General features: G+C 39.0%; 1 protein-coding gene across 1 annotated transcript; it reads left to right on the top strand.

The window, feature by feature from the left end:
- The first annotated feature begins 12392 nt into the window (after positions 1-12392).
- Positions 12393-13118, top strand: LOC140675597 (uncharacterized). The gene has a single exon (XM_072910177.1). The coding sequence runs from the start codon at positions 12393-12395 to the stop codon at positions 13116-13118; it is 726 nt and encodes a 241-aa protein (XP_072766278.1).
- Positions 13119-13206: the final 88 nt, after the last annotated feature.

The raw sequence follows: 13206 nt of genomic DNA, 5'->3' as shown, positions 1-13206 counted from the left end.
AGTTTAACATCTTTCGTAAATGAAATGTATTTTTCTTTAGTTATCGGAAGTAGATCGATTCTTCCTTCGTACGCTGTGGCTATTTCCTCGATTATAAAATGTGAATCGTAACCGGATAAATTGTGGAAAATAATTGGAATATAAAAGGATTCCTTATAATTTAGATTGCAATTTGAATGCACGGGACCTCTGTACCGCCCAGTGAGGTGGCAATGATCGTGTACGCGCGTATCGTCTTCCACGAATGGTTTCTCACATATATGACATTGAGTAGCACTGTTAAACTTTTCCAATTTTTCACGCGTCAAATTTATCATGAGAAAATTTGTAGATAAAATTGTTTTCACGCGCGTTGCTAAATTTTTTAATTCTTCAGCAAACCATGCAACGCAATTGGCTTTGCGACGAGAATGATACGCGGACAACGAATTATCGTACGAGCAATGTACATAATAAGCGATACTAAACACTTGATGATGCTGGTATACATTTTTTTCTGCTTCTTCTTTGTCCGTCTTTCTCAAAACACATTCCAGGTCGGCATACACGACGAAAGGAACCTGCTCCTTCCTGTTATAGTTGTTAAAAGCGAGCCACTTATCTTTATCGCTCGGTAATCGAATAGCACAGTCATTCATCTTCCCGCAGTCTACAGTATGTGACTGTAGTTTCTCATTCGAATAAAAATAATGTAGACATCTATAAAAAAGAAATAATAATTATATATATTTTAACATCTATAAAAAATAGAAATAATAATTATATATTTATTTTGAAAAAAGTCAATAATATTAAATATACATACCGATCGCAGATATATTTTTGTCCATTGTGTTTATTGAGTTGCGAACTCACGAGCCGGGATAAATTCTTGATCCACGCGAAATGTCCGATATCTTGCGCATCTTGAATGTAGAGAAAATTGGCGTGCTTGTCCCTCTTTTGCTCCAAAAGATGAATAGGAACAATATTTTCGTTTTCAATGGTATACACATTGATTGAAATATTGTTGTTAATTTCAAACTTTTTAATTTGATTAAGAGCCACTGGAAACTCAATGTCTCGAAGATTTAGCACATCCGTGTAACGCGGGTACGATAATTCTCGTTCAACCCTTCTTTCAGCGAGATACATAGCAGCAGTCACTGCCCATGCAAAACATGCATTCTTTGGATCGCACGTTAACTACCGCTCGCTTCATCATTATCTTTCGCGGTAATATAATATGACATCCCGCACGCATAGGATTATATTTATTTATATTTACAATCAAATTAAGTATACGCGATAATGCCCACCCACTATCACGTTCTTGAAATTCTTCGAGAGATGCTAAAGTGGGCTCGATAACACGTTGCTCGTACCATTCGCGTAAATCAGATGTACGAAATAGTTCACAGTTTTTTGTACTTACACTTTTATTGTCGTGTTTTTCACCCGCCACAAACTCACCGTTAAACACAGTATTCACTTTCGCACTGCAGTGTGTTTCGATAGCGTCTCGCACATGTTCGAGCACGATATCACTCGCATCTTCGAGAAACTGGCGAGGTTCGATATAATTGATATTGATTATCGCACCAGTCGATATACGGTTCTCGAACGTTGTATCAATTTCTCGCCAAAATAGTGCAGCTTGATGCGCGCTGTGTCCGGCACCCGCGTGTACGAAACGTTTGCGCAACGCATTTTTCAGTCCTTCGAGTCGCGCGATCTTTGCGATCAACAATTGTCGATATCCGATCGATATTCGCGGTCGTTTAATTCGACTCTGCTCTTCCAACGACTTGATATAATCATCGCATCGCACCTCCCACGCAAAGTACTCCTCCACCGAATTTATCAAGGTGGATTGATGCGTTAAAACCTGCTCCATTTTTTTAAATGGAGCAGGTTTTAACGCAGGTTTTAAAGCCATATAAGGTACACTCGTGCAAGCTTTGACAATAATGGCGAGATGTGACTCTCTGTTCTGATTTATATCTAATCGTTATATTCTTTTCACATTGCGAAAACGTTATTCTTTCGTGTAAATATCCGTTATTTCTATAATATCACGTCTCTTTATCTCACACATATTTCGTGGTAATGTAATATGATATGACATCCTGTACGCATAGGATTATATTTATTATTTATAATCAAATTAAATATACATGATAATGCCCACCTACTATGCGAAACGTTATTTTTTAGCGCAAACATTCGTACTGTCGACGCGTTATTCTTTAGCGCAAACATCCGTACTGTCGACGTTCTGTTTATGTTATCATTTAGCCAAAATATTATCTCTCGCTTTGTCGTATACATTTGTAACCGAATATTTCAATCGTCGTATACATTTGAATCGATTTCATCATACGGCAGCCACACACAGCGCTCGAGAAAGCACGTGGGGACGCGATTTTTAATTATTTTTAGCAGCCTTACATTGGCGCTTGCAAAATTACGTCACAAATACTCCCCTCTTCATTACGTTTTGCGATATTACAAATTGATCGCAGTACTTTCAATAGTTTAGTATCGCATCAATTGTCCGTGCATAAGGTTGTGCTAAAAAATGTGCTCCACAAAAGAAACCAGCAAGATGAATTTTTACATTCTGATTGAGAACGGTAAAATTCAATCAAAGAAAATGTAAGTTTCAATTATTTTCTAAATATTATTTTCTAAAAATTATTTTCTAAATATTATTTTTTAATATATTTTAATATTTTATATAGCGTTTCATCTCGTCGTGCGGTTTGCATACTTAGGAGAAGGTATATCTTAACCCCGACATCTTACAAATATTTGGAGATTGGAATAAGCGTTGGAGCTATGTCGTATGTCGAATTGATACTTGGTGACAACCGAGGTAATCGATTAGTATTGCCTATCGTACTCTGGCACTCATTGATGCAGAAACGTACAGACATTGAACGACATGTACAATCGACTGAAAGTCAACCATTATGGATCTGTGATCTATCTATCCAAATGATTGCATTAAACGGATCGAGGATAATTAAATTAACATTATCTAATAAGTCTTTGCATATGCAACCTCAAACATTATTACATTTATTCGATTTTGAAGATTGTATCGATCATATGCATTCATGGTTGTGTCAAAATACACATTTCGTGAATGAAAAATTTAAACAATTTTGTAACGTTTTGCAACGTAACAATATTACTAATGTAAATGATGCTGTGAAAGCGATTCGCGAGAGTGACGCGTTTGATAGCGGATCATTCGTAGATTGCGAATTGTTGGCGTGTGCTATAAATGATATACTTTATGATACTTGTAACAAATAAAAAATAAAAAATTATTATTAACATTAATGTTTCTCTTCACACTATTTTATTCTACGACTTTTCCTCCTCCTCCTCGCGCTCTCTTAGTCTCAGTCAAACAAAGACGTTTACCTCTCATAGGATCATATGCATAGTCTGTTTAGAAAGAGATACTCTATTTAGAGAGAGATGAGATATGGGATCTCGTGTATATATTTGAGATAAATGCGCGTGGCGCGTGGTTAGTTTTTTCCTATACACTCTAAGAAGAAGCTTATTACGTGCTCGTGTCGTGAGGAAATCTATGAATTGTGCTCGTGTCGCGAGTAAATCTGTGCGTTGCACGTGTGTCTTCCGAATATGGATGAAAATAATGGTGATGATTATTTAATGATCATTTCCGATGAAGAAGATTCGGACATTGAAGTGCCGCTCTTAGAACTATCTAGTGATGATGATGACAATAATGCCAATATTGGAAATATCGGTTTAGATGTTATTGAAAATAATGGTGATAATAATATGAACAATTCTGACGAAGAGGGTGATTTGAACATTGAAGTACAACGCTTAGCGGACAGTGACTATGAGAGTGACGAAAATGTTTTCGAGGAAAATATCTATCGTGATTTGGACTTACCGGAAATTAATTCGTATAATGAACTAACAAGGATGTGCTGCATATATTTTTGTTATGCAGATGGCACATTCTTCTGCACATCATGTTTAATAAGAATAGCGTACCTATTTGATGAGATTCGTGCTGTGCAGGAACATTCAATTATTATTTACGCATTAATTCTCGGACTATTTTGTAGCGAGTGTCGAACTCCATTATTTCAAATGTTACCTTGCAATATGTGTCCGATTTGTATGACTTAAGACTTGTGTGAATACTACAAAAAACTATTATTGTGTAAGTGTCGCACATACACCGAGGACTTATGTGTAAAAACCAAAAAAAACTATTATTGTTACGCATGGGTGCGTGACGATCTTTGGGGTGACACTCCCGAGAACCGGAGGTGTGAGGAGGTGACTCCTCAGTTTAACGAGGATCGTCTTTGTTTGCGGAAACTCTTTGGTGAGCTTCCGTATGAGGTGTGGGAGACAGAGGAACCGTGGCTCCCCGAAACTCTGCAGGAGGACTCCAGGTCGTCAGATGAGAGAGACTCCGAATAGATTGTGAGTATTTATAATTTTTATCATTTTAGAAAATATTTTTAAAGTACTAATAAAAATGTTCATTTCTGTTACAGACGCAGCTATGACGAGTTCCCCTGGCGCCTCGCCCCTACAGATTTTTTCTAATTTTTAAAATTTTCTACTATAATTTTAATTCTTTTCTATATTTTTATAATTAAACATAACTATTTTAATTTTTTTAATTTTCTATAACAATTTCTATTCTTTTTTAATTTTAAAACACACACACACACACACTTTATATGTATACACATACACACTTTTTAAATAAAAATTTATGTTAAACTTATATATATTTATTACTTATCCATCTTCATCATCTATCCTATCCTTCTTCCTCTGTATTAGATATAATTAGATAATAAGATAACATTTAATATTATAAAAAAATTAACATACAAAAATTATCTTTTTCTCGAGTACGCCTTAGCCTCCGTCTTATCGCGCCTCCGCTATCTTCCTTCCTCTCTATTCTTTCTCTCGCACCCCATAACACGCTCTCCTTCTCGCTATCCTTCTTCCTCTCTATTCTTTTCTCTCGCACCCATATCTCCTTTTCCTACCATCATGCTCTCCTTTTCTTACCATCATGCTCTCCTTTTCCTATCATCATGCACTCCCTTGTCATACACATACAGCGCTTTCCTTCTCACACCACGTCATACTCTCCTTGTCCTACGCTATATAGAACGCCTATAGCACCGTCTCCCTCTAACGCGTTGCGAACGCTTATAGCACCTTCTCCCTCTACCACGTTGCGAACGCCTATAGCACCTTCTCCCTCTACCACGTTGCGAACGTCTATCGCACCGTCTCCCTCTACCACGTTGCGAACGTCTATCGCACCGTCTCCCTCTAACACGTTGCGAACGTAATTATTTATTGCAAATATACATTATGGATAAACAGAGTGGAGTGATTATTTTATCTATAACAGTTGACATTCCTCTCTCTCACCATCAGACCTCCGCAGTCAGTCGGAGAGGACACTCCATCCACGTGCGGAACCATATGTATGCCCCCCCAATCAGGGGGGTTTTTTGGTACCACCCTTCCCCCTCAATCTGGGGGGACATTTGGTACCACTCTTCCCCCTCAACCTGGGGGGACATTTGGTACCACCTTTCCCCCTCAATCTGGGGGGACATTTGGTACCACCCTTCCCCCCCCGTCAGTACGGGGGGCAAGGCACCTCGCCTCGTCTCCCCTCCGCTTACCTCACCCCCCTCAGATCCCTGGATTAGAACTCTCTTATTATATCTACTTCTCTTCTTTCTGCTATCTCTAACTGTTCACCCTCATCCGGCATCATTTCCGCAATCAACTCCTTGTGTCCTCCCTCCGTTTTTCATAAATGTTACAATTCAATCTCTGAATTCCCTTCCTCAACCTGTTGTAGCCTTTTCTCAACATCTTTTTCTCTTAACGAACTCAAGGTGGCTATCGCCTTCAGTAAACTTCATTCCTTTCCTGGCATTGACCAAATAGATTATAGAATCATCGCATCCCTCTCGGAAGGATATCTATTCGTGCTTTTAGAAATCTACAACCTTATTTTCAAATCCGGCTCTTTTCGCTGTTCCTAGTCCCATTCCCTTGTCTTTCTCATTTCTAAGGGCTCCCCAGACAGGTACCGTCCTATTTCCCTAACCTCTTGCCTTCTCAAAATAATGGAAAAGCTCATCCTTTTCCGTTTGGAATGGTGGGTGGAATCTTCCAATCTTCTTCCACCTTCTCAGTTTGGCTTCAGAAAGAGGAGGTCTTGTCAGGACAGCCTGGGAATTTTTACTACAGAAATTTATGCCGGATTCGTTTCGGCTCAAGACACGCCTTGTCTCTTCCTCGACATACAGGAAGCATTCGACAACGTCGTCCCTAGTGTCCTGATCTCAGATCTTGTGCACCTCGGCCTTCCAGCGGAAGTCTGCTGGTTCGCGTATTACCTGACTGGTCGTAGAGTATTACAGTTCGTGGTCAACGGCTGCCTTTCTCAGCCATATTTCACTCAAGGGCGTCCCCCAGGGGTCTATACTTAGCCCTCTTTTATTCAACATCTATGTCTTGGGATGTGGTCGCAATATGGCGAAACCCTGTCAAATCCTGCAGTTTGCTGATGACATAGTTCTCTATGCCCGCACCCCCAAACTTCGGCGTTCTATTCGATTCCTCAAGAGATCAGCCGATAGACTCTCACGATTCCTCTTATTCAGAGGTTGGTCTCTCCTGCTAAATCGGCCTTTGTGATATTCACTCAAAGGAGACTCGATTTCGCCTCTCTTACTCTCACTCTAGAAGGAGCCGCCCTTAAACCGGTCGATTCCCACAAATTTTTAGGTATCCATCTTGATCGCAAATTGAATGGCCACTCTCATGTGGCCTTTCTCACACGCAAATGCAATAAATTAACTAATCTACTTAAATCTCTTTGTGGTGTTCGGTGGGGAGTGGATCCTGAGTCTCTTCTTATGATTTACAAATCTCTCGTACGAGGTTCTATCGAATACGGGTGCTTCTTTCTTCCTTTCCATAATAAGAAATTGATGGAAAGCCTCGAAGTGGCTCAACGTAGGTCTCTACGTTGTTGTATAGGTGTGAGACGTACCACTCCTATCAACATACTATACACTTAGACTGTCATTTGTTCCTCAAAATTTCGACTAACTTATCTGACATCCAAGTTCGTCCTTAAGTCCTTGGCTCTCGCTTCCAACCCATTGGTGGATGGGCTGCGGGACTTGCAATCTGTCATATTAATGAACAACAACCGTTTTGTCTCTCCGAAAGGTTCCTCCTTTACAGAGCCTTTACCTCTGTCGCGCATCTCAGGGGCACCGTCGCTTTGTTCACTAATATCACTATATTTTTGTTTTCTTACAACATTCTATTTCTTTTTCCAGATACCCAGGTTACCCTCCCCTTGGGAGGTTGACAGAATGGCCAATTCCTCTTCGCCCTCCTCCGAATTCTGCTTAATATATTCCCGTTTTAACTCATATAATCTGTTTTTCACAGACGCATCTAAAAGGGAGGGTTCTCGTTTTGTCGGATTGTCTTTTTACTCCCTCTCTTTGGAGGTCAGCGGACTGTAGAGCCAGTAGTAGCGTCTCTATTTTTTCTACCGAGTGCTTGGCTATAATTATGACTATGGACCATATCCTCCAAAATAACATTAAAAATGCAGTAATTTTCACGGACCCACTAAGTGTTATTAACAAGATTTCTTCCAGGAAAATCTACCATGACATAAATTCTCATTCTAACTTTAAAAAATAAATTGAGATCCGCCTTTTTACAGGGCATCGTTGTTGACCTCATCTGGATTCCTGCTCACATTGGGATCCCGGGGAACAAGACGGCTGACAGATTAGCCAAGAGAGTAATAGGTGAAGACCTCTTACTCGATTATTTGCCCCCCGCCCCACTCTGACTTATATTCGTTTCTACGTGAAAATCTAATTGTTCTCACTCAAAATTTTCTAATCGAGCGGTCTTGTTCAATGGGATCCGGTTATTTCCAGGAATATACGTTTTCTCCTCTCAAACCCTGGTTCCTGGGTGGGGGTTTCAGGAGATCGGTGGTGATTCTCGTCTGCCGGGTGCGTTCTGGAAACTACAACTTGAACTCCAGTCTCCATCGCTGTAGGATCGTCCCGCCTCTGTCATTTAATTGTGGACACCCTGACCTTAATATTGATCACGTTTTTGGCACTGCCCGACGTACCGGACTCGACGTATTCCTTTAATCTCCTCCCTGCGTGGTTGTCTCCCCCTCCTAGCGTTTCTTCCATTTTAAAAAACCCATCTGTAAAGGTCCTGAATCCAATTCTGTCCTTCCTTAAATCATGTGATTTGAAAATATAGTTATCGATTGGCTCTTGTAAGCTTATATTGCCTTGCCCACTGATTGGCCGACCACCTGAAAAATTGGATGCTCTCTGGCAGCGTGGTTCGGCTCGAACCGGTGTCATTAAATCAAGAAGAAGAAGAAGAAGAAGGAGCTGTGCTATCACAGCTCCTTCGCAGAGACCGGTATGCAGAAACCGCTCCGTCGCCTACGCGAGTCGAGTGTTAAACCGCGCCAAACAAAATTATAACACCACAGAGAAAGAGTTGTTAGCGATAGTATGAGCCGTGAAACATTTCCGACCATATATGTACGGCACGAAATTTAAAATTATTACGGATCATAAACCACTAATCTGGTTATTTAATGTAAACGATCCCGGATCCTGATTAATTCGATGGAAGTTAAAATTAGAAGAATACGAGTATAAGATCATACACAAGGCCGGACGTGCGAACGTGAACGCCGACGCGCTAAGTCGCAACGTAACACGAGACGCCGACGAGCAAGAGAGAGAAAAGATTCTCACCGTCGAAGATGAAGAAATAGGCGATATCAGCAGGGAGGAAGACATCGAGCAAGAGAAAGAAAGCATTGGCACAAAAGAGAAAACATACACCAAAGAGGAAAAACGACAGATATTATATGAATATCACGATGCTCCCAAGGGTGGATACCAAGGGATAGAGAGAACGATAAAGAGAATATGTCTGAAACACAATTGGACCGGCCTAACAAAAGACGTCGAAAAATACATTAAAAAATGCGCGATATGTCAAAAGAATAAATTATCGCGTCGAGTTAAAGCACCTCTCGTTATCATCGATACGCCGAGTAAAGGTCCATTCAGACTATACGACACGGATCGACACGTATCGGTAACGATACGTACCGGCATTGGCACGACAAAACATTGTACAATGCAATTTTTATGTAACTGTTCACATTATCCAGTACGAACATTTACGTTTCGTCAACGGAACGTTCCGACGTCGGCCGACATTCTCGTAAAGAATGTTTTGATGGTACGTGTCGATGACGTTCCGATGCTCGTCTGTCAGTGTGAATTAAAAACGGAGAAAACGCACAAGAACGGACACAGCAAAAGATAAATCAAGAAAAATTAATAGAAATTGTTAAGTTCCATGAACCTTTATATGTAATGAATCATGCGAAATATAGTGATCCCGTGTATAAAGAAAATGTTTGGAGAAGAATTGCAAAGGATATGAACCAGCCAGATAAGATAAATAATTTATTTCATATATATATTTATGGTTATTTATATTTATAATTTTTAATTTATTGTGTCTTGCCATTCAACACGACCATATTCCGTCATAAAAAATTCTTTGAATGTGTCTCGAACAGTAAATGCAGTGTTTATTGCACTTCCCCCTTGGCGTAATAAATTTTGCATTGCCAGTGTTATAATTATATGTATAACCTTGTACATCAATACTAAAATCTCTGAGATAATTGTGCAAAATGCACGTAGTCATAATGATTTTGTCTGCATTTTCTGGTTTTAATTTTAGCCTTCGATTGTAAATTTGAAATTTTTGACTCAGTATTCTAAACCCATTTTCGGAAACTCTTCGTGCGCGTGAGAGACGGTAGTTAAAAATTCTTTTCGATCTATCCTCCTGAATTTACGAACCAGGATATGGTCTCAAAAGATATTTTTTTTAATGGAAATGCCTCATCGCCAACTATGACATATGGCATAATGTTCTGCGTATTAGGAAGCGCATTATCTTTCGGGACATTTAATTAATTTTTTTCAAGCGCTTTGCCCAATTTCGAATTAGTGAATAGACCTCCATCGCTATTCTTACCATATCCGCCTATGTCTACCGCAATAAATTTGTAATGTGCATCCACTAATGCTAAAAGGACGATTGAAAATGTTTTCTTATAATTAAAAATTGAGATCCACTATTTGAAAGAGCTTGAATCACTACATGTTTCCCATCGAGAGCGCCTATACAGTTTGGAAAATTCCAAATATTCCAAAATTCTTCGGCAATTTTTTTCCAATGATCTTCTGTAGGTTTTGGCATTGTTAATGACATCAAATTCTCTATTATTGCTTCGCATACTTGAATAACAATTGATTGCACTGTTGAATGTCCGAGTCGATAACTGATAGCTATTGTTTTAAATGAATCACCAGTAGCTAAGAACCTACGAAACATAAATTAAAATATTCAATTTAAAATATTTTATTTTTATAGAGTATTTTTTTAGAATATTTTATTTTTATATAGTTGATTATATGTATATATATATATATATATATATTTTTTGTCAATTTTTATACATATTGTTTGTCTTTTTCTAACTACTGTTTGCAAAAAAACATGGACGAATCATTTAGAAGAGCTTTGAAAATTTGAAGACGAAATGTCATTTCTATTACCATTCATGCAAGAAAGGGAAACATGCACTAATTTGAAAGATGTTAGTAATGATGATAATGAGGATGAACCGAATGAAAACGTATATAATGATACAAACAATGATAGAGAAGATGTTCGAAATGACAGAAGAGGTAATCGGAACGATGACAGAAGAGATGATGGAAACGATGATGGAGAAGATAATGAAAATGATGATAAGGATGATGGCAAAGATGACGATATTGATGAGGAATTACATGCCGAAGATGAAAAAAAGAAGAAACAAAAAGAAAATTATAGAAAATCTCTTACTAACAAAACAAAGACAAAAGGAAATAAGTGCCAAATACAACCGGCATCAGCAATAATGATGAAATATATACTTGATAAAGAAACTAAATCGCAAATAACTCCATTGACTCAACCTAGTGCAATATACACATTTTTTTCAAGTGTTGCAACAACAGTAAAGAATTTTTCTCCTTTTTATCAAAATATAGCTAAGTCGCAAATATTCTCCATTATCACTGACCTTGAAATGAAGCAAATTACACAAGAACAACCATTTTTTGGACCTAATATACTCACACACATACAACATCAACATTCTGCACAAATGCAATATGACACTGAGCCGCATAATGTATCACGTTCTTTACCATCATCTTCATTTACAATGTCACATTTTAGCGCAGAAACAGCGTATAATGAGAATACAGCTTATACAGAAAAATTGTAATTTCAATAAAAATGTTTTACCTTAAACAAAAAAAAGTGCAAGTCTTTCTGTCGGTGAAATTGCCTCACGAAATGACGTATTTTGTTTTTGTAACATAGGTTCGATCAATTTTAATAACTCATAGAATTTACATTGCGGCATTTTAAAATATTGGTAAAATTTGTCGTCATATTTAAGTAAATCTTTGAATAATGTCCAATGCTCTCCTTCAAGTTTTCTCTTTTTTAATACTGGATGTACCCATTTTCGACTTCTTTTCTTTATTTTTTTGACTTCAGCTTCGTCTTCGTCTAAAAGTAAAGCTATAAGAGCCAATTCATCGTCATTAAATGATTCATCCATTTTATAATTTGTAACTGCTAAATGTCAATTGACGGACAGTTGTCGAAGCAGTCTGAACAAATGCAATAATTTGTCGTGCCGATGTCGGTACGTATCGTTACCGATACCGTGTCGATCCGTGTCGTATAGTCTAAATCGACCTTAAGTCGTTCGAAAAATGCGCACTAGATATCGTAGGCGGTTGACGGTAACTAACACTGGAAACAAATACTTATTGACCTTTCAAGACAGTTTAACAAAATTCAGTAAGGCGGTACCAATACCGAACCAACATGCAAATACCGTGAGCAAAGAATTCGTAACAAAAATTATACTCGAACACGGAATGCAGTATTAATCGACCAAGGCACAAATTTCTTAAACGAAATATTTAAAAACACGTGTAAATTACTCAAGCTAACCTCCCGAATGGGTTTTCACCTTGACGTGGTGGAGGGGCTTAACACCGCACCTAGGTATACTCGCTCAGGGTTGTCATTGGGTGCGGTCGACAAAGAGGGGAACTAACGGTCATCCAACTGGAACTTAATCCACGACAGGGAGGAGGGGAGTGGAAATATTGATAGGGTCAGTATATATGCCTTATGACTCCACGGACTTCCCACCACAACAAATTGTTAAAGACCTGGTAACTCATGCTGAGAGCAAGGGGCTTGAACTCCTTTTGGGATGCGATCCTAACTCCCACCATACAGAGTGGGGGAGATCGGGCGTCAATCCAAGGGAGGAGAGTCTCCACGAGTTCATCATGGGCTCTGGTCTAATCATCTTCAACAGAGGAATTGAACCAACCTTCATAGACTCAAGAAGACAGGAGGTCATTGACATCACAATTTGTACGGACAAGGTGGCGGGCTTGATCTCAGACTGGAGGGTCTCCAATAAACCTTCAGGATCGGATCATAGATCTATACACCTTTCCCTACGCCACAACCCGGACATAGTTTGGTCTCGCAATCCAAGAAAAACCAATTGGGAGGGCTACAGGATGGATCTTAAGGTAAGGCTTGGAAAAGCCCCAAACAAATTCCATAACAAAGACGACTTGAAAATGGTGGCACGGTTCATTAGCGACACCATCGTAGACGCCTATGAGTTCAACTGCCCAATGAAAAGGAAACGACTCTCGACCAAGGTCCCATTGTGGAACAAAGAGCTCTCTAAACTCAGGTCAGAGGTAAGAAAATCTTTTAATAAAGCCAGGAAAACTGACGCAACAACACATTGGGAGACCTTCAGAAGCTCTCAACGCAAATACAGCAAGGCAATCGTTTCTGACTGGAAAGATCGCATCGAACGTTAGCGGACTATCTAAGACATTATATTAACGCCGATCAAACGGACTGGGATGAAGGGAAACCGTACGCGATCTCGCTAGGATCGACAAAAGC

This window comes from Anoplolepis gracilipes, unplaced genomic scaffold, assembly GCF_047496725.1.
Source record: "Anoplolepis gracilipes unplaced genomic scaffold, ASM4749672v1 Contig19, whole genome shotgun sequence".
In the NCBI taxonomy this organism is placed as follows: Eukaryota; Metazoa; Arthropoda; class Insecta; order Hymenoptera; family Formicidae; genus Anoplolepis; species Anoplolepis gracilipes.
Note: the sequence above shows the minus strand (reverse complement) of the source record. Positions and strands in the feature narration are given on the sequence as shown.